The 25,525-nt window shown below is 37.5% G+C and overlaps 1 protein-coding gene across 1 annotated transcript in view; it reads left to right on the forward strand.

Moving 5' to 3' along the window:
- The first annotated feature begins 4,560 nt into the window (after positions 1–4,560).
- Positions 4,561–25,525, forward strand: part of LOC143271945 (putative selection and upkeep of intraepithelial T-cells protein 1 homolog) — a 39,408-nt gene continuing 18,443 nt past the window's right edge. Inside the window, exons 1-4 of the mRNA XM_076564786.1 lie at positions 4,561–4,625; positions 7,090–7,170; positions 17,145–17,492; positions 19,580–19,861. Coding sequence (XP_076420901.1) covers positions 7,095–7,170; positions 17,145–17,492; positions 19,580–19,861 — 706 coding nt within the window. The 5' untranslated portion in view covers positions 4,561–4,625; positions 7,090–7,094. The remainder of the gene's footprint in view (positions 4,626–7,089; positions 7,171–17,144; positions 17,493–19,579; positions 19,862–25,525) is intronic.

Consider the following 25,525-nt stretch of genomic DNA (forward strand, 5'->3'; position numbering starts at 1 on the left):
ACATTAACACAAAGAAACAATGTCTTCTGGACACAGTGGGCCAGTTGCACATATGAGCTCACAGTGGTCACAACAGCATGTACAAAACCTATTCAAGTTCAAGACAGACCAAATCTCTGCATGGAGAAAGAAGTTTAGGATGTAATTACCCCCCCATAGTTGCAGAGTCATTGACAACAGATAGCTGCTGAGAGAGGGAGAGGGAGTCTTCTCTAAGAGTGGAGTCCCTGGTAAGCTAACTGTACTAGGGTAGAAGACTGTACATATGAAAATATTTGAATAGCACAAATTGGTCTTGATGGTTGTTTTGGTTAGATTTTGCAAACCTGGCACAAACCAAGACTTTTCAGCAAAGAAGAAATCCAAACTGAAAAAATGACCAATCATAAGTTTGATCTGTACACAAGACTGTGGTATTTTCTTGATAATTACTAATGTGAGAGAATCCAGAACATTCTGTGTTGTGCCAATCCTGGACATGTGGTAAGAAATCAAGCTGAACAAGGCATAAGGATCAAGCCAGGAAGCAGTTTTCCCTCCAAGGCTTCTGCTTTAGTTCCTGCCTCCAAGTTCCCAAACTGATTGAGTTCCTATTTTTGTTTCTATCATTGATGGAGTGTGACCTAAATTGTAACTGAAATAAGCTCTTTCCTTCCCATGTTGCTTTTGGTCATGGTGTTTTATCATAGCAATAAAAATGTTTATTTTATTTTTTTTAAATAAAGGACACAAAGTTGATTGACTAGGGAAAGTCAATGGATCTGGGATAAACTGGGAGTGAATATGATCAATCAACTTTGTCCAAAATTTCAAAGAACTAAGAAAATATATTTAATTTTTTTAATCTATGCTGTGGGATGGTCTGTATGTCAAATCTGTTGCTCTGATTGGTCAATAAATAAAACACTGGTTGGCCAGTGGCCAGGCAGGAAGTAGGTGGGACAAGGAGAGAGGAGAATTCTGGGAAGCGGAAGGCTGGGGGAGAGACACTGCAGCCGCCGCCATGACCAGCAGCATGTGAAGATGCAGGTAAGCCACCAGCCACGTGGCAAGGCATAGATTTATGGAAATGGATTAATTTAAGCTATAAGAACAGTTAGCAAGAAGCCTGCCATGGCCATACAGTTTGTAAGCAATATAAGTCTCTGGGTTTACTTGGTTGGGTCTGAGCGGCTGTGGGATTGGCGGGTGACAAAGATTTGTCCTGACTGTGGGCAAGGCAGAAAAACTCAAGCTACAAGTCTATATATTTTTTATTTTTTATTTTATAATTTGATTTATTTTTACATATCAACCATGGATTCCCTTGTCCTCCCTCCTCCCACCCTCCGTGCCCTTCCCGCAGCCCACCCCCAGCCCCATTCCCATCTCCTCCAGGGCAAGGACTCCCCTGGGGATTCAACTCAGCCTGGTAGATTCAGTTGAGGCAAGTCCAATCCCATCCTCCCTTCACCCAGGCTGAGCAAAGTGTCCCTGCATAGGCCCCAGGCTCCAAACAGCCAGCTTATGCACTAAGGACAGGTCCAGGTCCCACTGCCTGGGTGCCTCCCAAACAGTTCAAGCTAATCAACTGTCTCACTTATCCAGAGGGCCTGATGCAGTTGGGGGCTCCTCAGCTATTGGCTCATAGTTCATGTGTTTCCACTTGTTTGGCTATTTGTCCCTGTGCTTTTTTCCAATCTTGGTCTCAACAGTGCTCACTCATACAATCCCTCCTCTTTCTTGCCAATTGGATTGATGGAGCTCCACCTGGGGCCTGGCCGTGGATCTTTGCATCCACTTCCATCAGTCATTGGATGAGATTTCTAGCACGACAGTTAGGGTATTTGGCCATCCAATTACCAGAGTAAGTCAGTTCAGGCTTTATCTCGACCATTGCCAGTAGTCTATTGTGAAGGTATCTTTGGACTTCTGGGGACCTCTCTAGCACTTTGCTTCTTCCTATTCCCATGGGGTCTTCATTTATCATGGTCTCTTTTTCCTTGTTCTCCCTCTCTGTTCTTGATACAGCTGGGATCTCCCACTTCCCAAAGCTCTCTTTCCCTCGACCCCTGCCCTTCATTACCCCACTCATGGACAGTTTGCTCACGTAGATCTCATCCATTTCTCTGTCATTGGGTGATCCCTGTATCTTTCTTAGGGTCCTGTTTTCTAGGTAGCCTCCCTGGAGTTGAGTAGCAATCTAGTCATCCTTTGTTTTATATCTAGTATCCTCCTACAGTGAGTACATACCATGTTTGTCTTTCTGAGTTTGGGTTACCTCACTCAGGATGATTTTTTTTCTAGATCCATCCATTTGCCTGTAAACCTCATGATGTCATTGTTTTTCTCTGCTGAGTAGTATTCCATTGTGTATATGTAACACATTTTATTTATCCATTCTTCAGTTGAAGGGCATCTAGGTTGTTTCCAGGTTCTGGCTATTACAAACAATGCTGATATGAACATAGCTGAGCAAGTGTTCTTGTGGTATAATTGAGCATTCCTTGGGTATATGCGCAAGAGTGGTATAGCTGGGTCTTGGGGGAGATTGATTCCCAATTTTCTAAGAAAGTGCCATATTGATTTCCAAAGTGGCTGTACAAGTTTGCATTCCCACCAACAGTGGAGGAGAGTTCCCCTTGCTCCACATCCTCTCTAGCATAATATAATAATAACATAGTAAAAAGAGCAATCTTACCAAAAGCAATCTACAGATTCAATGCAAGCCCCATCAAAATACCAACACAATTCTTCACAGACCTGGAAAGAATAATACTCAACTTCATATGGAAAAACAAAAAACCCAGGATAGCAAAAAGAATCCTGTACAACAAAATAACCTCTGGAGGTATCACAATCTCTGACTTTAAACTCTACTATAGAGCTACAGTAATAAAACAGCTTGGTACTGGCATAAAAACTGACATGTGGACCAATGGAATCTAATTGAAGACCCTAACATTAATCCGCACACCTATGAACATATAATTTTTGACAAAGAAGCCAAAAGTGTACAATGGACAAAAGAAACATCTTCAACAAATGGTGCTTACATAACTGGATGTCAACATGTAGAAGGCTACAAATAGATCCATATCTGTCACCGTGCACAAAACTTAAGTCCAAGTGGATCAAAGACCTTAACATAAATCCGGTTACTCTGAACCTGATAGAAGAGAAAGTAGGAAGTAGTCTTGAAAGCATTGGCATGGGAGATCACTTCCTAAATATAACACCAGTAGCATAGACACTGAGAGAAACAAATCAATCAATGGGACCTCTTGAAACTGAGAAGCTTTTGTAAAGCAAAGGTTATGGTCAACAAGACAAAGTGACAGCCTACAGAATGGGAAAAGATCTTCACTAACCCCACATCTGACAGAGGGCTGATATCCAGAATATATAAGGAACTCAAGAAATTAGACATCAAAATGCCCAACAGTCCAATTAAGAAATGGGCTATAGAGCTAAACACAGAATTCTCAACAGAGGAAGCTCAAATGGCTGAAAGACATTTAAGGAATTGCTCAACATCCCTAATAATCAGGGAAATGCAAATCAAAACAACTCTGAGATACCACCTTACTCCCATCAGAATGGCTAAGATAAAAAACAAGAAAATATATTTTAAATCATTTACATGTGTAGATTTATAATCAGTTACATATGCATGAAAAATTTACCAAGATTTATGTGACTTATTTGTGGAGATATAATTACACATTTGCTGAAATGTGCTTTTATATGTATGTGCACATACTTGTATAAAATACCTGCAATATTTTGTAAGTATATGTATGTACATAAGTTTCTATATGCATTCATATTCAGTCTATACTTATATATGTATGACATCTATATTAAACCTTGACTGCACATATATACATACACTTAAATATAAAACATTTATATCTCCTAAATTATTATAACTTCCTTTATTTCTTCCTGAAGTTTACCTCTCCTTTTTCCTTACAATCCTATCTCCCAGCAACTACTGCAAATTTCTGGGAGTATTTTGAATTGACTACTCTCTTTCCTGTCCTCAAGATAAAGTTACTCTGTCAGCCTGAGAAACTACTGTGCTCCTGTGCTTAACTGGACTAACTGGTTTTTTTGCTTCAAGGTTATTGTTATTTCTTGTCAACTGAGTGAGGTTTCATGGGATGCTTCATCTGTACTTAAAGCCATTTACTTGTGCTTCTACGACTCTCTCCTCTTCCTACGTATTGGTCCAGCATTCAAAATACATTATCATAGCTTTTCCTTTGGCACTCAGTATATGACAGGTATGGATCAGGTTTTGTTTTGCTTTCTCCCTGGGTGAGGCGAGTCTTGCTAGTACTTGAATAATACCAGATGCAGACATTGAGCTAAACGATGATTTCACTCGTGGGTTGATAAATTAGTCCCTTAGGAACTTCCCTTGGAAAGACACCCAAGTATCAGGCTTGTGGAATCATAGAGCCAGACTTTCAGGTTAGGAGAGGGGGCGTTGGTAGTTAACCTGATCTCCATCTAACTCTGGCATGCTTGGTAGCTTCAGTAAAACTGCTGGAGCATTATAAAAAAAAAAAAAACCCCGACGAGTCGACTGATGTTTTCATAGGGACAACAGAGAACTGACTTGGGATCTTCAGGCTCAGGTAAGTAGGGGATTTAGTAAGCTTTTGGGATATGGTTCTATCTTCACAGATAATTTTTTTCTACTTTTTCTTCCTTATGCCTCCTTGGAGGAATACTGTCCCCCTAGAAACAAGTTCCAAAGACTTAGACAGAAGTGTATTTAAGGATTAGTAAATCTTGGGGTTCAGAAGGGTGGGGAGTTAGTGTCTGGGGGAAGAAAGTTCCCAAGTTTTCTTTATGAATCAGTTGAAAATTACTCTGTACCACTGAATCGTAGTGAATACTGAGATCAAGCTCTGGACTGTCATTTGATCAGGGCTAAAGAAAATATATTCTTATGATTATTATTTCTCAACCACATTAAATGAGACTTTTGCCCATGCCATGGTCTTCTCAACAAGGATAACTTCTCTATTGTATCCAATTATAATGAACAAAGTCAGAAAGGGACAGAACATGTGAGATGTCCCTGTTCAGTTTTTACAATGTATCTTTAAAAATTCAATTTCTAAAATAGGCTAGCACAAAAAGACAAATACTTCATGTTCTCAGTCGTACATGGAAATTTAGAAAGTTGATTTCCTATAAATAGCTATGTAAGCAAGACTGGAACGCTGGAATTAATGGACATGTTAATGTAAAAGGGAGAAATTTTCTAAAGTTTCCACATCTATATAAAGAACTACAGACAGCTAATGACTCCTGGGAGAAGGAGAATTAGACTCTTCCAGGAATGAGCCCCATGATTGGTTGTCCAATGTAGAGTGGTCAGCCTTGAAACCATACACACAGAAATCAGAAAAAAATGACTCATTATGTTACATATATATATATGTTTATACATATATACACATACACATATATATGCATGTATACATACATTTTCTTTATTAATGATGTTACAATAATAACATTATTGTTTATTGAAATGCAATAATGTTGTTACACACATATATGCATTTGTGTATATATGTGTATTCATATGTGTATATGTGTGTGTATGTGTATAACAATAATAAAGAAATAGAGGTAGAGTCATTGTCATTGAAATCTATAAAGAGGAAGGTGATGGAGAAGTGAGAGATATGTTTTCTTTTAAAAATGTATGAAAATAAAATTATCTAGGAGAAATAGTGGGGCAACTGTGATTATCTGCACAAGACCTGAACAAGATTAGTGCCATAATTTCATTGTGGCAAAGGGAGAACCTCACAAGACCTCATCCCACTCTGAGGCTTTATAGGAAGCTAATAATTGCTAGGGAGGAGAGGATACACTTTTTCAGTGTTGTAGCCATGGGTGATCCATGTTTTTATAAACAAACCTTTACCATGTCCTGTAAAATATCCTAATTAAACTCAAAGGATTACTCTAAAAATTAAAAGATGTGATATTATAAGGGAAAGGCGTTGGAAAGAGGAAGAAGATTAGTGGGACTGGGAGGCCACAAGAGAGGGCAATGGTACTAAGTTCAAAGTATATGCATGTATGAAAATGTCATATGACATCATTATGTATAATTAATATATACTAATAAAATATTTTAAAAGACAGATGGGGAGATGGATTAGCAATTAAGAGTACTTTTTGCTCTTGAAGAAGACCCAGGTTTAGTTCTGGCATCCATATAGTTTATAACCATGTTTAACTCCAGTTCCAGGAGATAAAACAAACTCTTCTGGCTTCTGTGGGCACCAGGAATGCAAATGGTATATATATATATATATATATATACAGGTAAACACACACACACACACATGAAAATAAAATAATTTTAGGAAAAAAATTGTGAAACACATTATATATATATATATGTGTGTGTGTGTGTGTGTGTGTGTGTGTGTGTGTGTGTATGTATGTACTTTATTTTGTTAATTCAAAATTCAAGAAGGATATGTGTAGCTAGAGTTTTCCTGCCTTGCCTACAGTTAGGACAAATCTCTGTCACCCGCCAGTCCCACAGCCTCTCAGACCCAACCAAGTAAACACAGAGACATATATTGCTTACAAACTGTATGGCCATGGCAGGCTTCTTGCTAACTGTTCTTATAGATTAAATTAATCCATTCCTATAAATCTATACCTTGCCACATGGCTTGTGGCTTACCAGTGTCTTCACATGCGGCTTGTCATGGTGGTGGCTGGCAGTTTCTCTCTGCCTCAGCCTTCTGCTTCTCCGAATTCTCCTCTCTCCTTGTCCCACCTACTTCCTGCCTGGCCACTGGCCAATCAGTGTTTTATTTAGTGACTAATCAGAGCAATTTGACATACAGACCATCCCACAGCAGATATGTCATAAACATTTCATTTTTTCTTAAAATAAGTTACTTAGTATTTTGGCCTTTATTCCAGTAGTCATATGATAGATTTTTATTACTATAATACACATATCATGCAAGATACTATGGTTATAGGGAAATTGGAAACTTAATGGACAGTTAAAATAAATATAATCTAACTTTCATCTAATATGTTTCATCGCAGGTGTCATGGGAGCTACAGAAGTACTTCTTGTCATACACTGTGTTGTCTTGTACCTCCCTCAGATGGTGGCACTGAGTCCAGGTATGACTCTCACTTGTTCTTATGAGTCTTAGCAATGTCAAGTATGCCAGGAAAATCAAGGTATGGTACAAAGAACAAGGCATTGAAATCATTGTCCCTAAAGTTTGAATGTAGCAATGAGTTGAAGACAGTCACAAGAGAATCCAGCTTAGAGGAGCAAGTAATTATGCCTAATCAGCAAATAGCCTTTCCTTGGGTTTGTTTCAGCTTCTAGGAAGAAAGTGCAATGAAAGAGATAGAATACTTACCTTGAGGACTCAATATTTAAAGTGAATGCACAGGACTTACATATCACTTTTACACTGAGTAACTTGTACAGCAGATACAGATTAAAATTCATCAAAGCTAAGAATACAGAGGGGGGAAGATGAGGGAAGATAAAAATGGGCTAGAATAATGAGATTTTGCCTTTGTAGAGACATCTGTGTAAGCCACAAATAAATACAGATTTCTTGAAGACATTTAAAAGAAAAAACTTAGACAACAAATGATATAAAAGATGTAGAATATTCTAGCAAAAGCTGATTTTCCAATGATAAATTTCAATGATGCACATTTACTTGGGTATCACCTGAATTAGACTCATTCCTGGTACCAGAAGCTTCCTTTGGTGACAAGAGATATCCAGTCGTGGCTTTGTCTCCCCAAGTATTGCGTGATTTCATTTGGATTGCCTTCATATATATACGAAGCAACTTTAGTAATCTACTGTACTGTGTTTCCCCAGAAATGAGCCTCAGTTTTGGCTGTCCCTCACTGTATTTCCTCCCCTTTCCTTCTTCTTCACACCCCATCCCCTTTTGACCCTCCCATTACATCCCTTTCCATCCATTGGTACATAATTTATTTTTCCTTATTAGGCAAGTCCATCTCTCCCTCCAACACCTTATTTTATACCTAACCTCTGTGGTTATATGGATTGTAGCATTCTTATTGAAGACTTAAAGAGAACATCCACATATAAATCAATACATACATGTGTTTTTCTTAGTCTGGATTATCTCACTCAGAATGATTTTTTTTCCTAGCTCCATCCATTTACTGTGAACTTCATTTCATATTTAAGTGGATGAATAAAATGTTTCAGTGTGTAGATGTACAACATTTTCTTTATCCATTCATCCATTGAAAAACATCTAGGCTGTTTCCAATTTTTGATTATTATGAATAGAGGTGCAATTAATATGATTGAGCAAGTGTCTCTGTGCTATGATAAAGTGTCTTTTGGGTATATGCTTAAGAATAGAATAGCTAGGTCTTTAGGTAGGACTGTCTTCAGCTTCCTGAGAAATGACCACAGTGATAACTTTTGTGACTGTACAATCTTGAACTCCCATTAGCAATGGATGTTTGTGCCTCTCACTTCATATCCTCACCAGCAGGAGCTGGCATTTCTTTTATTGACAAGTGTAACTAAAGGGTATAAGATGAAATCTCAAGGTATTTTTGATTTTCATTTCCCTGGTGTCTAAAGATGGTGAACAATTCTTTAAGTGTTTCACAGCCATTTGGCTGTGCTCTTTGAGAATTCTATGTTTAGATCTTTATCACATTTTTAGTTGGATTATTTGTTTTCTTGATGTCTAGATTATTAAAGTTTTTATATAATGTAAATAGTATCCCTCTGTCAAATGTGTAGTTGGTAAAAATCTTTCTCCAAATGACACTGCCCTTTGCTGTGCATAGTTTTTCAGTTTCATGAGGTCCCATTTCTTTGTTGTTCTTAGTCCCTGTGGTAATGGTGTTCTGTTCAAAAAGTCTTTCCTGTGCTAATGAGTTCAAGACTATTCTTCACTTTCTCTTCTATCAGACTCAATGTATGTACATTTATGTTAAGATCCTTGATACATTCAGAGTTAAGTTTTGTGCTTAGTGATAAGTATGGATCTATTTTCATTTTTTTACATGCAGCCATCCAGTTTGACCAGTACCATTTGTTAAAGATGCTATCTTTTATCCAGTGTGTATTTAGGCTTCTTTTTCATAGAAACAGATATCCATAGGAATATGAACTACTTATGTCTGGGTCATCAATTTGATTCCAAAGATAAATGTGTCTGGTTTTCCTTCAATATCATACTGTTTTTATTACTTTATCTCTGCAGTATACAATTTGAGATGGAGAGTGTGATGCCTCTAACAGTTCTGTTATTATTCAAGAGTGTTTTAACTATCCTGGGTTTTGTGTTTGCATATGTACCTGAAAATTGTCCTTCAAGATCCATGGTGATGGATTTTGGAATTCTGTTGGGTATTTCATTTAATCTATAGGTTGCTTTTGGTAGGATGGCCATTTTTACTATGTAATTCTACCAATTCTACATGGAAGATATTTCCATCTACTGATATCTTCTTTACTGTCTTTCTTCAATGCCTTAACATTTTTTATCATACAAGTCTTTCACTTGCTTGGTTAGACTTACCATAAGATATTTTATATAATTTGAGGCTACCATGAAAGGTGTTGTTTCCATGATTTCTTTCTCAGCCCATTTGTATTTGTAAATAGGATGACTGATAATTTTTGTGAGTTAATTTTGGATACAACTACTTTACTGAAAGTAAACTCTGTGTTTCCTGGTTATACTTTTAGGTTCACTTATGTGTACAATCATATTATCATCAAAAAGTGTTTTGACTTCATCCCTTCATATTTTATCTTTATCTGTACATTTTACGCTTTATTATGAGCTGTGGGAAATTTCTTTTCTGGTCCAGTCTGTTTTGTGTTCTGTATGCCTTTGTACCTTGATAGCCCTCTGTTTTTTTAGGTTAAGGAAATTTTCTTCTTTGATTTTGTTGAAAATGTTTTCTGTGCCATTGACCTGGATGTCTTTTGCTTCTCTTGTTATTATTCTTCAATTTAATTTTTTCACAGGTATTTTGTGCCTGAATTTTATTAGGTTCAACATTTTCTTTGTCCTAGGTATCCATTTCTTATATCTTGTCTTCAATGCCTGAGATTCTCTCTTGTATCTCTTGTGCTCTATTGGTGAGTTTTGCCTCTGAGGTTGTTGTTCAAGTTCCTAAATTTTTCAATTCCAATTTTTCCTCGGTTTAGGTGTGTATTTATTCTATTTTCACTTTTATGTCTTGAAATATTTTCATTTCATTCCACTGTTTGCGTTTTCATAGATTTCTTTAATAGATTCCTCCATTTCCCCTTTCAAGAGCTTTAACATATTCATAATAGCTTTTTTGAAGCCCTTGTCTTGTGCTTCTGTTATATTTCATTTCTCAAGGCCTGTGTAGTAGGAGCAGTGGGCTCTACTGGAGACATGCTGTCTTTGCTGTTATTTATTGTGTTTTTATGCTGGTGTCTAGGCATCTGGGTTTGGGATGATTATAATTCTAAATGCTGATATCTGGTTTTGTCTTTGTTGAGTGGATGTTCTATTCCTTGGTTTCTGTTGCCTTCTCTGATTCTTAGGAGAGAGTAGTGGCTGAGAGTTGGGTTTGGGAATGATCCTGAAGTCCCTCCAGATGTGATAAATAGAGGATAGAATGTATTTCTAGGTACTGGGAATTGACACTAAGGAATGGAATAGACTAGAAGGGGAGGTTGAAAGGGTCCAGTGGAGGGAGTAAAGTTGGATGTGTTACTAGGATCTACATAGACCCGCCCCCTTCTGTAACAAGAGTTTTCTACAGAGCCTAGGATAAGACTGGAATATTGGAATTAGAAGACTGGCGGGAGAGTGAATATTCCCTACATGATTTCTTTGCCTTCATCCCCATTGTGTTTCCAGGGAGTGCCTTTGGGAGGTGGCAGTTGAGATAAAAGGATGGTGTGGTGGAGGTAGTCTATAGGAGAAGATCTGCATGGTCCATGAAGATTGTGAGAGGGAAGAAAGGAGACCACAGCAGATGGTCTGCTACAGAGCTGAGCTTGAGCCTGAGGGATTAGAATTGGAGGAAAGAAGGGAAAGTAAAGATCTCCTAACTGATTCCCTTGCAAGTGGGTTCCAGGGAGTTCCTAAGGGAGTTGGTAGCTGAGACAAGGTGATTTTTATTTTTCTTAGCTTTCAGGTGGAAAACAAAATCCAACCTTTATTACATTTTCTGTTTATGTTAATGGGCAATATTGAATATCTTTCAAAAATGTTTCTTTTTATCTGAAGTGTTGATGATGCTCTAAATCCTTATTTTCTTTTCATTACCAGTCATTTACTCCTTGCTATTTTTTTTATTCAATAATTTTGTTCTCTTACAATTTTATACATGTCTATAATGCATTGTGGCTACTCAAAACCACCTTTTCTTGTCTCCCTCCTCAATTCCCCTTCTTTCTTACAGGTGACTTTCCCATGTTTGTGTTTTATGTTTTGAGGTTTTTTGTTTGTTTTGTCTTGTCTTGTTTTATGACCTACTGAATTTAATCAGGGTGAGCTCACCAATATGTACACATCTGAAGATAATAACTCTTACACCCCAAATCTTTCAATAGCCAACAGTTCAGTGGAGGGGAGGTAGGGGAAGAGCTACATGAGTCCTTCCTGTTCCCATGACCAGCAGTTGACAGGTCTAGTCTTCTATAGGCCCAGAGTAGGCAAACTCAGCTCCCGTATATCCATGATTGCAATGATTAAGCTGAACCCAGATAATAACATTTCATCACTCTTCTCTTTGTCTTCTAGTTATTACATTTTTTCTGTCTCTTCTTCTACAACATTGCCTGAATTTAGGTAGTTTAAGTACATTGATTAATGAATTTCTCTTAGATGTTTAGGAATCAATTTGACACCACATCATCAGTTTAGCTAAACAACAGTAGTAAGTTACCCCTAGGACACCTGACCTCCCCAACCATAAGTGTTTGGCCAAATTTACAGTCTCAGGCTTGAAATCCCTCCTATAGAGCAGGCCTTGAATCCACTTATAATTGTCACTTCAGATCACTCCCTTCAGATAACTTCAATACTTTCGCCTCCTTCATTATGTCTTCTTTTTATCTGAGTCCAACTATTGCCATCTGCACGCACATGGGTGTGAGGCCATCCACCCACTGTGGAATGGGCAACCTGCTAACAGCCACACCCTAAAGAAAAATGATTCCCCCTCCCCCGAGCAACCATCAATTGCTAATAAGTTTCTCAGTAGCGGGGTTTCATGAATTGGAATGTTGACTGGCTTGACCCTGTGCAGTTCTCCTGCTGGTAATAGTAGCCACTGTAATTCATGAGTGCAGCAGCCATGGTGTGCCCAGAATATAGGATATTGCAGCACTCCTTCTCATCCTTCAGCTCTTACGTCCATTCTTTCTTCTTCTACCATTCCACTACGTTCCCTAACCCTCAAGAACATTGCTATAAATGCTTTATTTTGGGTTGATCACTAAACAGTCACTAATTCTCAGTACTCTTGCCAGTCAAAAACCTAATTGACTGTTGCCCGCTATAAAAAGATGCTTCTCTAACTAAGACTGAAAGCAGCACTAATCTATAGTTATAAATGTAAAAATATTTAGAAAGCAGTTTACATAATTCCATTTAACAAAACATTGGTAATAATTTGCCTATGATCTATGACCTCCCCAGCCATGGCCTTTTGACCAAATTTACAGTACCAGAGATTGTATTCTCTCCTGTGTTACAGGCTTCAAATACAATAAGGAAATGATGGTTATCCCCATAAATAGTCCTGTCACTATTACACAGGTAGGTACATCTTGCTTATTGAGACATACAGAGTCCACTGTTGGGTAAGTCCACTGATGACTTTTATACCTAGGGACTTTCATAGAAATTCCATCACTGTGAAAGCTATCTAGGTGGGAGAAAGTTTCCAGGTCAGTTCCAGTTTGATTTCTCTTTACTCTTCAATCAAGATGTTTTATGTCGCTCACAATAGGTTCCTAACCTCTGGCTATTATAAAAGATGATTACTTTTAAATTTTAATAAACTTGGGTTTGAAAGATGGTGTATCTATTAAAGCACCCGCTGTTCTTCCAGAGGACGTGTTTTGATTCCTAGCACCCACATGATAGCTCAAAACTCTACTCTAAGGAGATCTGATGCTTCTACAGTCACCAGGCATACACATGGTTTACATATATATACATGCAGGAAAATACTCATGAACATAACATAAAAAGTATTTTTTTAAATTTTAATAACTTTATTCTCTTAATCACTTTCTTCTTATTGAAAATCTATGTGTCAAATGAACAGAATAAGGAAGTCACCATACTTTTATTTTCTCTAACACAGGTTTCCCCCTACTATTTAACATCTTGACTTAGTATGGTATATTTGTTAGACCTGAACAACTGTGGACAGATTATCATTAGTTAAAAATTCAAATTTATAATAGTGTTCACTCATGTTGTACTACTGAGTCTTAACACCTTGTTATAATGATGAGGTGAAGATAGTTTTTGCTCATTGAATTTATGTTGCTTGCCTCAAAACTGAGACCGATTAATGCAAAAGTTCATCAATGTCAAATTCATACTTTTGCATAGCTAATTGTTTTGAATATATTACAGATAAGTTGTTTTTTACTCATTCAGTGCCATCCTGCTTTGGATGCTGTGTAGGGTGCACCTAAAACATTCTAGACAAAGACAAGATAAACTCTGTCATTGTGACAATGAACAAAACCAAAACACTGAAATTACTGATACTCTTCATAGTTCTTTGGCCAGGGACTCCTGTAGATGTAACCAACCGTCTTATTAAATAAGAAACACAGAACCAATGTAAAAGAGAAAGCCAAGAGATCAGAGCTCAGAGCTAAAATCTCACCCTTCCTCCTGCGGTGGTCTTAGCTTCCAGAAAGAGAGCTATTTCCCTGTGTGTAAGTTGTTTCATAGTCATTCTGCCTTCTCATTGGTTGTAAACCCAAACACGTGACTGCCTCGTCACTGTCTGTATGTACAGCCCTCTAGATATTAAAGGCGTATGTCTCCAATGCTGGCTGTATCCCTGAACACACAGAGATCTATGGGATTAAAGGCGTGCACCACCACCGCCACACTCTGTCTATGGCTCTAATAGCTCTGATCCCCGGGTAACTTTATTTATTAACATACAATCAAAATCACATTTCAGTACAATTAGAATACCACCACAGACTCCCTTCTGTGCTGTGGAGAGGTGTCACATACAAACACACACACACACACACACACACACACACACACACACACACACACACGCGCGCGCGCCTCCTCTCAAACTATGGGATTTTCTTGGTCCTTATGTCCTTCCAGAACCATCCAGTTGTCTCAACTTTGAGAGCTATCTCCTGTGAAACTGCTAAAGTGCTTCCCAAACAGAAGAGCATTGTGTGCTACTTTTACCCTGTAGTTTTATCTTTTTCCATGATCAGACCCAAAATTCCTGATATTTATTGTGTATGTGCATAATGTCATATATTTACCATTTCATTATCATGCATAAAGCCTTCATCATCCTAAGATTTCTGTAAGCTGTACCCATTTGTCCCTCTTTCACTCCCCCCAAGACAAAAGGTTACAGCTATTTGTTCTGCATCTGTGCCACTGTTTTCTAGAATGTAGCATAGTATCATATAAGATATGTCCATTTTAAACTGATTTTTCTCACGTGCAAAGATTAAATTTATCCATGTAACTCATTACGGTTTAAAAATTATTTTTTGAAAACAAAATTGAATACAATCTACTTTGGTCATATCCTCCCTCCATTCCTCCCAGATCTTGTTTAGCCAGTCAACTTTATAATCTTTATTTGTCTCTGTCTCTCTCTTTTCAATCTTTCTCTTTTACTCTCACTCTTGCCTTCTCTTTTTTATATTTCTCTCTATTACTCTCAATCTCTTGCTCTCTCTTTAGCAAGAAACAAAACATAAGAAAAAAGTGAAAACAAAAAAGAAACACAAAAACAGAAAACCAGAACAAACAAGCAAAAGGCACATGTGATAAAAAGAAAAAAAAAATGCAATAACATGGAAAACCAAACAAAACGTCCTCTAAAATTCTGTTAAATCAGTTTTGGATTGACCAGCTACTCCTGGGCTTGGGCCTGCCCTGGAGTGTGGTTAACATACTCAGTGAGAATCCATTGGAGAAAAGTGCGTTTCCCTTTCCCAGTGGGTATCAATTGCAGATAGCTTTTGTTAGGGGTGGGACCTCATTTCCACTTCCCCCTCTCTATTCTGGGACTCTGTCTGTCTTAAACCTGTGAAGGTTTTGTGTGTGCTGCCCCAGTCTCTGTGGGTGCATGTGTGGATCAGTCTTGCTGTGTCTGAAAGATATTGTTTCCTTGCATTGTTTCCTTCCTCATCCATCACTTCTTGGTCATAAAATCTTTCTGACTCCTCTTCTGCTTAGATCCCCGAACCTTAAACAAGAGGAGTTTGATGAAGACATCTCATTGAGTGTACCAAAGTTCTAACTCTCTGCATATTTTCCAGCTGTTGGTCTTTGCATTATTTCCCACCTACTGCAAGACGAAACTTCTCTGATGAGGGTTGAGCTGGGCACTGATCTACGGGTATAGCAGTATGTTATTAGTCATTTTATTACTATACTCTTTTCATAGAACAGTAATACTGGGTTTCTCCCTGGGGCACATGACTTATCTGATCTCAGGTTCCGGCCACTTTAGGAGTGTCAGGTATGGTTTCTGTCTCATGGGGTATGTCTTAAATTGAATCAAAATTGGTTGGTCACTGCACTAATATTTGTGTAACTGTTGCACAAGTTCTTTTACTAATTCATAATATTTCATTGAATGAGTGAACCAGAGTTCAATTCTTCATTTACCTCTTAAAGGGCATTTTGATTGTTTCCAATTTTTAGCAACTGGGAATAAAGAAGTTATTTGCATTTGTGTATACATTTCAATATATAAGTACTTTATAACTCATTTGAAGTACATATGGAATCATAACTATAGAAAGAAAGTATGGTAAGTCCACATCTAGCACTGTCAGAGAATGCCAAACTGTCTTCCATAGTGTCTGAATCATTCTATATTGCTGCCAACAAAAAATAACAGTCATATTGTCCTCATATTTTGATCATTTAATGTTGTCAATGTTTTGGATTTCAGTTATTCTAATAATTGATTGATGGCTTGTTTTGATTCACAATATTCTAATGTCACAATATTGAGCTAATTTTCATCTTTATTTACTGTAGATTGTCAAGGCTATGCCCAGCTCTACCTTACTCTACATCATGTGAAACAATAGCTTTTAAGCTGAGTATTGCCCTGAGTAACTCCATTTAACTATGCAGCTGTTTGTTAAATTTTGAGTGCACATGGTGAGTCAGAATAACTGTGTACATTTGTGCAAATAAACTATCATTACCAACTCAGTATGAATCACAAGGAACAAAATTACAAACAGCTTAATTATACAAGTAAAGAAAATAACACCTATTAAGTTATCAGGGTGGAGCAGGAACCCCAGGGCACAAGGGCATATCAAGACTATATCATAAAATGCAGGCCTGTTATTGAACACACCAGACCAAGGGAGGTGGCATCTTTTTCATCTGGATCATATAAAAGGTGGAGGATTTAACAAAGGGGCAGCAGTGTCTGTCACACTTTCATCTACAAACCTTGTGCATGCTTCACAAGCCAGACAGTCTGTTTATTCCCTATTGTCCCTGGAGCCTCAGTTCAGCAAAATTTCCACTACATGACATGGCCTACTCATTTTGCAATTTTACCTGACCCAGACTTGCACATTGCCTTGATTTATCTTGAATCCAGCCTGTCTTGAAGTAGCTCGGCATCTCCAATAGTTCCATAAAATCTTCTCTAACCATTTGTAGTAACACTTTTTGCTTTAATATCAATTAAATAATTAGTAATTAAAATACCTTCAGGATAAAAAACGTGATCTTAAGTCAAGTATGTGTATATGCTTGAGGGGGCAGAAGACAGAAGAGGGAAAAACAAACAGAATGACTTTAACAAAAGGTGTGAATATATTTACTCATTTACACTCTTGTCTTTTGATTTCTCCTTCACAGAAAAATTCACAGTGACTGGATTGACTAGGCCAGTCTTGACTCCCTTGGGTGGAACTCTTGAACTCAGTTGTCAGTTGTCTCCACCACAACAAGCACAGCACATGGAGATTCGCTGGTTCAGGAACCATTATACGCAGCCAGTGTACCTGTACAGGGATGGTAAAGACCTGCATGGAGAAACTATCTCCAAGTATGTGGAGAGGACAGAACTCCTGAAAGATGCCATTGGAGAAGGGAAAGTGACCCTCAGGATCTTTAATGTGACTGCTGATGACGATGGACCATACCACTGCATCTTCAAAGACGGTGAATTCTATGAAGAGCACATCACAGAGGTCAAGGTCACAGGTAGGCATGGATTCCTGAGACTGCTGTGTGCCCATGATTCAAAGTCTATGAGGGTTTAGCGGTTGGAAAATTATCAGTGTTTGACTCTTTTTGCATGGTTTGGTTAGCAAGATGAATTCTATACTATTAGTTTTGAATTGAATGTCATGGAAGATAAAAAATGAAAATAACTACAGTGCAGAAAGTAGTTCTATCAGTAAACACTTTCTTATTATTCCTCCATACATTGTTATATTTCTAACATACAATCAAATTCCTTTTAGGTTGTTTTATTATCCTTTCAAATATCCCTAACAACACTTTAGTAATTTTCTAAATGAACTGAATTTTTAAAATATGTTTCTTACTAAAAAGTTGGGGGGGGGGGTAAGGAGGTAGGAAAGATATGGGAGGAGTTGCAGGGGAAAACAAGATCAAAAATATTCTATGAAAAATGTTTAATAAAAGAAAGAAAAATATTATTTTTACTAATAATACTTACTTCCATTTCTTTCAAGATCAATTTACTGACTACCTAGTACTTGATTAATTTTCCTAAATCTTTTTCAAAAGATTTTAACTACAATCATCACTATCCTCATATATAATATATGAAATAGAGGCAGCTATATGGCATTTATGCTACTTTCCTTACTCTGAATTATTCTGGATGAAAAAATTAGGAGGGAAAGTTAAAAATTTAAAACGAACTGAATAAATCCACAAATGTGTGCACATACATGTAGGACTCTAGACTCAGATGATTAATGTTCATTGGATGTCATATGAAACTCACCTCTGTAGTGTAGAGCAAAATTACACAATTGTAGCTCATTGCGACATTTCATGGTCTAATGGGACAAAAAGCCAATCATCCCAATCATCGCTATTTTATGGGGCAAACAGCAACTGTGTTAGCACAGATATGTAATGTTACCATTATTCCAGGAACATTTTACTAGACAGAGAAGCTTTGGTACAGTGTTTTAGATTTCTATTCATTTTCTTTTTAACTATACATTAGGCAAGTTTTATGTCTCAGAAAATGTGCTGAAAATTTTCAGACATATTCATTTCTTCTAAATTTATTAAATTTCAGACATATTTATTTCCTCTAAATTTTCACACTATTAATGTATTACCTGATTTATATTAAATACATTTTGAATATAAATTGTATCGATTGTTTGGGAATTTTACATCGTTCACCCCAATCCCACTCACCTCCCAGTCACTCTGTGTCAGCCCTTCACCCTTGTAGTGCCCCCCTCCCAAAGGAAAATTAGAAAACAAAAAGAATAAAAAGAACTAAAATATTAATTGAAAAAACTAATAACAAAAAAGCCATACAAGACCAAACAAATAAACATACAGATACTTTGCTCCTCCGTCTTTCCCACTCCCATTATCCCTACATTGGTTTTAGTGGCAATAGGAGCTACCTTGTCCCACATAATATATTCTTTTCTCCAAATATCTTTACTTGAACACGTTCACAAATTATAAAATTACCTATTTTAGAAATACACAAATATTCAAGTGGAGTTCCACAGTTATGCTTATAATGAAATTCATTTTTATAATCTATTTACAGTGGATCAAAAGTAACTAGTGACTAGGTCTTGGAGCCTATCCTGGAACTCACTCTGTACATCAGTCTGGCCTCAAACTCACAGAGATCTGCTTGCCTCTGACTCCCAAGTGCTGGGAATAAAGACAAGTGCCACCACCTCCTGGTCAAATTATAATTTATAAATTCTATGAGGGTCAATGTCTTGATTTCTGTTCACAATAATCCAAAGATGTAGGTTAATTTCTTAGACTTGGTAAATAAACTACAAATATGTTTAAAATAAATGAATAAACAAATAAAACAGGCCTTTTGTCAGATGACTTAGTTTGGACAGGTTGCTGACTGTGAACTATAGCCTTTCCATCTGGCTCTTTGATTTTCATGAGATTCTTATGACAACCAGAACCTATAGAGTTTTGATTATTAATGTATCTCTTGAAACAGGGATTAAAACTGAAAAGAGCTTTTATTTTTCTGTCATTTCCTCTTCCATTTGTACCTAACAATATTGTTTTCCTCTTTTGTTGTCAACCAGTCTCAAGCTCAGACATACAGATTCTTATGCATTCCCCTAATATCAAAGGTGTGATGCTGGAATGTCAATCGGGAGGTTGGTTCCCACAGCCTCATATGGAATGGAGAGACAGCAAAGGAGAGATCATTCCAGCAACATCAAAATCCCATTCACGGGATGGAAACAAATTGTTCAACATGACAACGACCCTTTTTATTAAAGCCCATTCCCACAGAAATGTCACTTGCTATCTTCAAAACCATCTAACTCACCAAGAAGAAAGTATAAGTATTGTCCTATCAGGTAAATGTGTGTTTGTTCTTCGGTAAGAGCCATTGTCACACATACTTATGTAGCATGAATTTTAAAACAGCTTATTAATAAAAACAAACCTGATGCCAGGTATTGGGATGAATGCTGGAAGATCAGAGAAGGAGAACAAGCCACAGCTTCCTCACCTCACCAATTCCTCAGCTGATCCTGTTTCCTCAGACTGGAAACCTCTGAGTCCTCATCCAGAGTGGGTCTCAGCTGAACTTTTGCTCAAAAGCCTAAAAGCTTAACCAGCTTAGTTCCTGGCTTTCATACCTTATATACCTTTCTGCCATCACTTCCTGGGATTAAAGGCTCTTGTTACCACGCCTGGCTGGTTCCAGTGTGGCCTTGAATTTACAGAGATCCAGGTGGATCTCTGCCTCTGGAATGCTAGGATTAAAGGTGTATGTGCCACCATTTTCTGGCCTCTATATCTAGTGGCTGTTCTGTTCTCTGATCTCAGATAAGTTTATTGGGGTGCACAATATATCAACCACATTTCCCCTTTTTATTGTCTAAAATAATAAAAGAAGGTTACAGTCAAGATTTACATTAACAATGTCTAGTCCATTAACATTTGACAGATTCAGACAAAAAACTCCATTTTATATATATATATATATATATATATATATATATATACATATATATATATATATAAAACAATATCCAGTCCAGTAACATTTGACAAAAAATTTTCATTACTTATCCTATGTAAAACAAGTAGTTTCTTTTTAAAAGTAGATTCAATAATGTCCCTTTTTTATCTTATTATATCCATATTCTCTTTTTTCTTTTCATGTTAGATTCAATAATCTTCCTTTTGTCATTTTTATATCCTCCCCTTTTTCTTTTTAGAGTAGATTCAATGATCTACCCATTTATCCTATTATTTCTTTATCTTTTTTCTCAGAGTAGATTCAGTGATCTACCTCATACTTATTCACTTCTTCCTTGACTTGGTTCTCAAGGCCTTACTTTCCTTTGGCCTTGCTCATTACTTGGATTGTCTCTCTTATTTTCTTTGACGTATTATTTTCTCACTCTATAGCCTTAACTATTGTAGTTAGCTTTTCTGTCACTGTGATAAAACATCATGTTCATAAGCAAGTTGGGGTGAGGGAAGAGTCCATTTGGATTACACTTCTGCATCTTAGTTCATCATCAAGGGAAGACAGAGCAGGAGTTCAAAGTAGGAACTTGGAGGTAGGAACTGAAGTAGAGACCACAGAGGAACACTGTTCACTGGCTTGTTCACAATGGCTTTCTCTTCTTTCCTATTAAACCCAGAAACACCACCAGCCTCCAGGGGCCTGGGTCTTATGACATCAATCATCAATCCAGAAAATGCCCACACTCATGGCCACAGGCCAGACAGATGGAAGCCCTGCTCTATTCAGTGCACTCATCTCATGGTACTTCAGACATGAGTACTGCAGCACTGAGTTGAATTGACTTTATAATTCCTTGGAAGCCTGCATCTGAGCATTGGGGAAGATTTAGCTCTGCATTGGGGAAGATTTAGCTCTGCCTCTTCCTTTTCACCTAGGAAGCTTATGAGGCAGGATGGATGGGAAAAAATGGGAGAAGTGGCCTCCACATACATTTTCATCAGCCTCACTCTAAATCATGTCCAATTTATTTTGACTCTGGACATGGCCTGCTCTTTACCCAACCCATCAAAACTGCTCTCTATACTTGCCTAGACCTAATATTCCAAGGTAGTAGACTCTTAAATTGTAACAAGCTTGAGATGAATCACAATTCTTAACTAGGTATGTACAAGCCGCGGTTTCTTAGTGATAAGATTTGTCACTCACGTTACAGGTGAACTGTTTTCATGGAGAAGTATTTGGATTCGGATTCTGATTATAATAGCATTTGTGCTGGTACCCTTCCTCTTGACTTCCTGTGTTCAGCAACATCTCACATGTGGTAAGTAGGTTTGAGTGGTGTGTAACAAAAGTGGAAGAAGAGGACATAGCTAAAGCCATGCAATCATTGTTTCCCAAGCCAGTGTACCCAGGAAGTACATAACTCTTGGGTCACATGTTATATAGGACCCACTTTTCAGTCATACATTCTCTGCTTTTGCTGGTGGAGTTTCTCACAATACTGTTTACAAAAGCTGGTGCTGCCTTTAATTTAATCAAGTTGAAACCCCTTTTACCTGTGGTGACTGACATCCAAGTTGACTAGGGAGCTGTAAGATGTAACTTAGGTATGTTATTACCCATGCTGAAGTGAGCCATTCAGTAGTATAGCTATCTATCTTTGAATCATTGAATGGTTGCCCAGCATGTATAGTGGGCAATTTGAGGCTGATCATTCTGAAGATAAGGCATCTATTTAGGTCAGTATCAATATCAATACCTTTTCCTATATGATACAGGATGATTAGCCTCTTTTCTGTAATGACAGTTGCATGCTCATAGTGATTATTATAAATCATGCAAACCAATGCTGAGATATCTGAGAGTAGAGCATCCTTTAGGAAGGATGTTCTTAGTGTTGGCATCTTCCTTTACATGGCATCAGGTAGAATGCCTCATTGATGAATGGGGTCTGCTTCATGTGAGTATGGAGATGCACCCCAGATGCCTGATAGACTATATATTGCAATCTCTGAAAGCAACTCATACTTCTTTCATAAGAAAGCTCTGTCAGGAGACACTTTGCTGTGGGTGATACAACATGACACTGAGGCTCATCTGCCCGGAAAGAATTTTGTCACATGAGTGAGGGATGAATATATTGAAAGACATAAGGATGTCGCTATTCTCCACACAGTCTCAGATTTGACAAGAAAAGAGAAACAAAGGGAGGATGAGAAGATGTCAATGTGCAATGTCAGTGTTACAGGTAGGAGGTAATGGGTTAGATCTTTGCTAAGGAGCTCTCCCTTGGAACAAAAAAAAAAAAAAACTTAGAAGCTACTGTAAGAAATCAAGTGATGAGGAGAAAGAATTTGAGATAATGATGATAGAATATACCCATCAAGTATGATTTTCAATATCAGGAGAGAAAGTCAATGAATGGCTCAATCTGAATGGCTTAAAATTGGGAAGATTTTAAAACAAAAAAATGAATTTCTCTAGATTGTGAAGCTGTGGGGATTGTGAAGCTGTGGGATATGGCAACAAATGGGACCAACGTAGGTATCACAGAACTAGAGAAACAGTAAAGTAACTATTCATCCTACATAACCTGAAGCAATACAAGGATATCAGTCTGGATGAACTGACTCACAGAAGACATTGGGAACACTTATCTGTCTCAAGCCAAGATTACCAAAAGTGTCAGGGATTTGAAGACAATAGAAGAAGGATAGGCATCACCAAAGTAATTTTGTATATAGGAGATGGTATCAGTGCTCAGTTTACCAGGCTGGTTAGAATCTGTTTGTAGAAAATTCAAAGAAAAAGTTAACTCAGCTCCTGGTATGGAACTTAAAAATTTTTGCTGAGCCCCATGGTGGGATGTGATCTCTGTGAGGCAGAAGAGGCTTTGACAGATCTGAATTTAAATTGATAATTAAATTGGGTTGCTAAAGGGCTAATGCAATGAATATATGATAAACAGGGGAAGTTGTAGACAAAAGGGTCTGCTAGGTTCAATCAAAGGAAAATTTGATAACCAGAATGCTAGGGGAAATTTTCATCAAACTATCAAGTGATATATACTAGTGAGCTTCTAGAAGCCTTTAGACCCTAAGAAACAGTTCATTGAAGGCATAAATTATAAAAAAGCCTAAGAATACTATTGATCTTGTCATAGATATGGGCAATTATCCTCTGTCAGAATATGTGATGTATGTTTCTCTCATGAAATAAGTAAACCACAAGTGAAGATTTTAATCTATAATTTTTTAATATCCAAACATGGCTGATGAAAAAACAGGGCTGTGGTGCTGGCTCAGAGCTGGTCAGAACCAGGGAGCCAGCTGCAGCAGTAGGCACAGAAAACTATTACCCTCTTCCTCCTTAACCCTGAACTATGATGAGTAGTACAAATAGTACAGGTTGGGGACCATCAAAATGTAGAAAGATCCACAGGACCTGTTCAATAGCAGCATCCCAAGAAGTGGAGGCCAGATGCGTTATGAAATATGATTCGATTGTAGTGGGCTAGATGGGTAGTCCCTCCTCTACATTCACTTTGTACCAGTGTTGCTTTTTATAATGAAATAATTAATACAAATGATGGGGTCTTTTTATGCACTATTCATCCCAGCTCATGTTTCTCTGTTAGTGTTCTTTTACCTCTCTAGAACCAATTGACTCTTGCTTGAAGTAAACAGTAGTGAGCCTTTAAAGACCTTGTCTACCTTCTGTAAAAGAGATTTAACTGGGTAAGGCTACCTCATAAGTATCTTAAAAATTGGGAATAGCATTTGTGAAAACAACAGTTAAGGAGATTTTTGCAAGCCCCCATGTGTGAGTAAAAAAAAAAAAAAAAAAAAAAACAACAACAAAAAAGACACTGATAGGAGCCAAAAGGATATTAGATGAAATTCTCATTGTCGTGGGAGTACTAAGTCTTTAGAAAGCCACTGAAGCCAATGAAGCCCTAAGTCCTCACAAACCACAAGGGCAATTTCGACTGCTGTTGGTTGTGACAAAACTAAATGATAGCACCTGTTGCTAAAAACACTGCACCTTTTCATTACATAACATAAATATCAGGAGAGGGCAGAGCTGGAAGCTCCCTCCCTAACTGCTGGCTTTCATAGCACCAAACAATGCTATGTAGAATAGTATTGTTTTCATAAACAGTCATGGAATTCCCTCCAAATTGCAATCTAAACACAAGTGTTTCTACCTATAGAGTACTTCTGCTACTAGAATGTAGATGGAAATTTTTCTTTTGCGGTCTCTGTGGAGACTTGTAACTGGCCAAGCTCCTGGGAATCAGTGGCTTTTGCTATAATATAGTGACTCAAATCTCAGCCATAAAGAAATAATAATAGACATTTAACAACTCTCTCCAAAGATCAGAAAATGCCATAAGAGTGATTTAAAAGAATATAAAAGCTGGAGGAAGGGGGTAGAGTGTCGTGTAGCTCTTTCCTTTAACTAGAAAAAATTCTTCTTAGAGAATGAAGGAAAACTCATACACTTAAGAAGCTAAGGAAACTTAAAGGGATTAGAAAGCTCACACAACTTACAAATATCATGATTCACAACCTCAATATTGCTTACAAAATCAGTAAACAACTTCTAGGGAGAAAATCTTTTCAGTGGAAGTTGTCTGTAAGAAGCAATTTTCATGGCTCACCATTCATACTGAGAATGATCCTTTAGTTATACAGTTTCCCTTGGGTCAGCCATGGTCCTGCAAGTAATCCCAGGAAACTCAATGGTCCACCAAACTGGACTTCGTGAAATACTTTCTTTGTTCTGTTGTAGATGTCATATCTGGGATTATTATTTGTTGGCTTCTCCCCATGACAATGTATACAGCAAGATACCTTGGAGACCTCAAAACAGAACTCTGATAGGCCCCAGTATTACCTGTACTGGGTGTATACTCTCAAAGACTCTAAGTCACCATACAACTGAGATAATTATACAGCATGATTTATTATAGCACTTCTCACGATAGCCAAGTATGAGATCAGTATTGATGTATGTGAACAAAGGAATAGATAAA

This window comes from Peromyscus maniculatus, chromosome 2, assembly GCF_049852395.1.
Source record: "Peromyscus maniculatus bairdii isolate BWxNUB_F1_BW_parent chromosome 2, HU_Pman_BW_mat_3.1, whole genome shotgun sequence".
NCBI classification, from domain to species: Eukaryota; Metazoa; Chordata; class Mammalia; order Rodentia; family Cricetidae; genus Peromyscus; species Peromyscus maniculatus.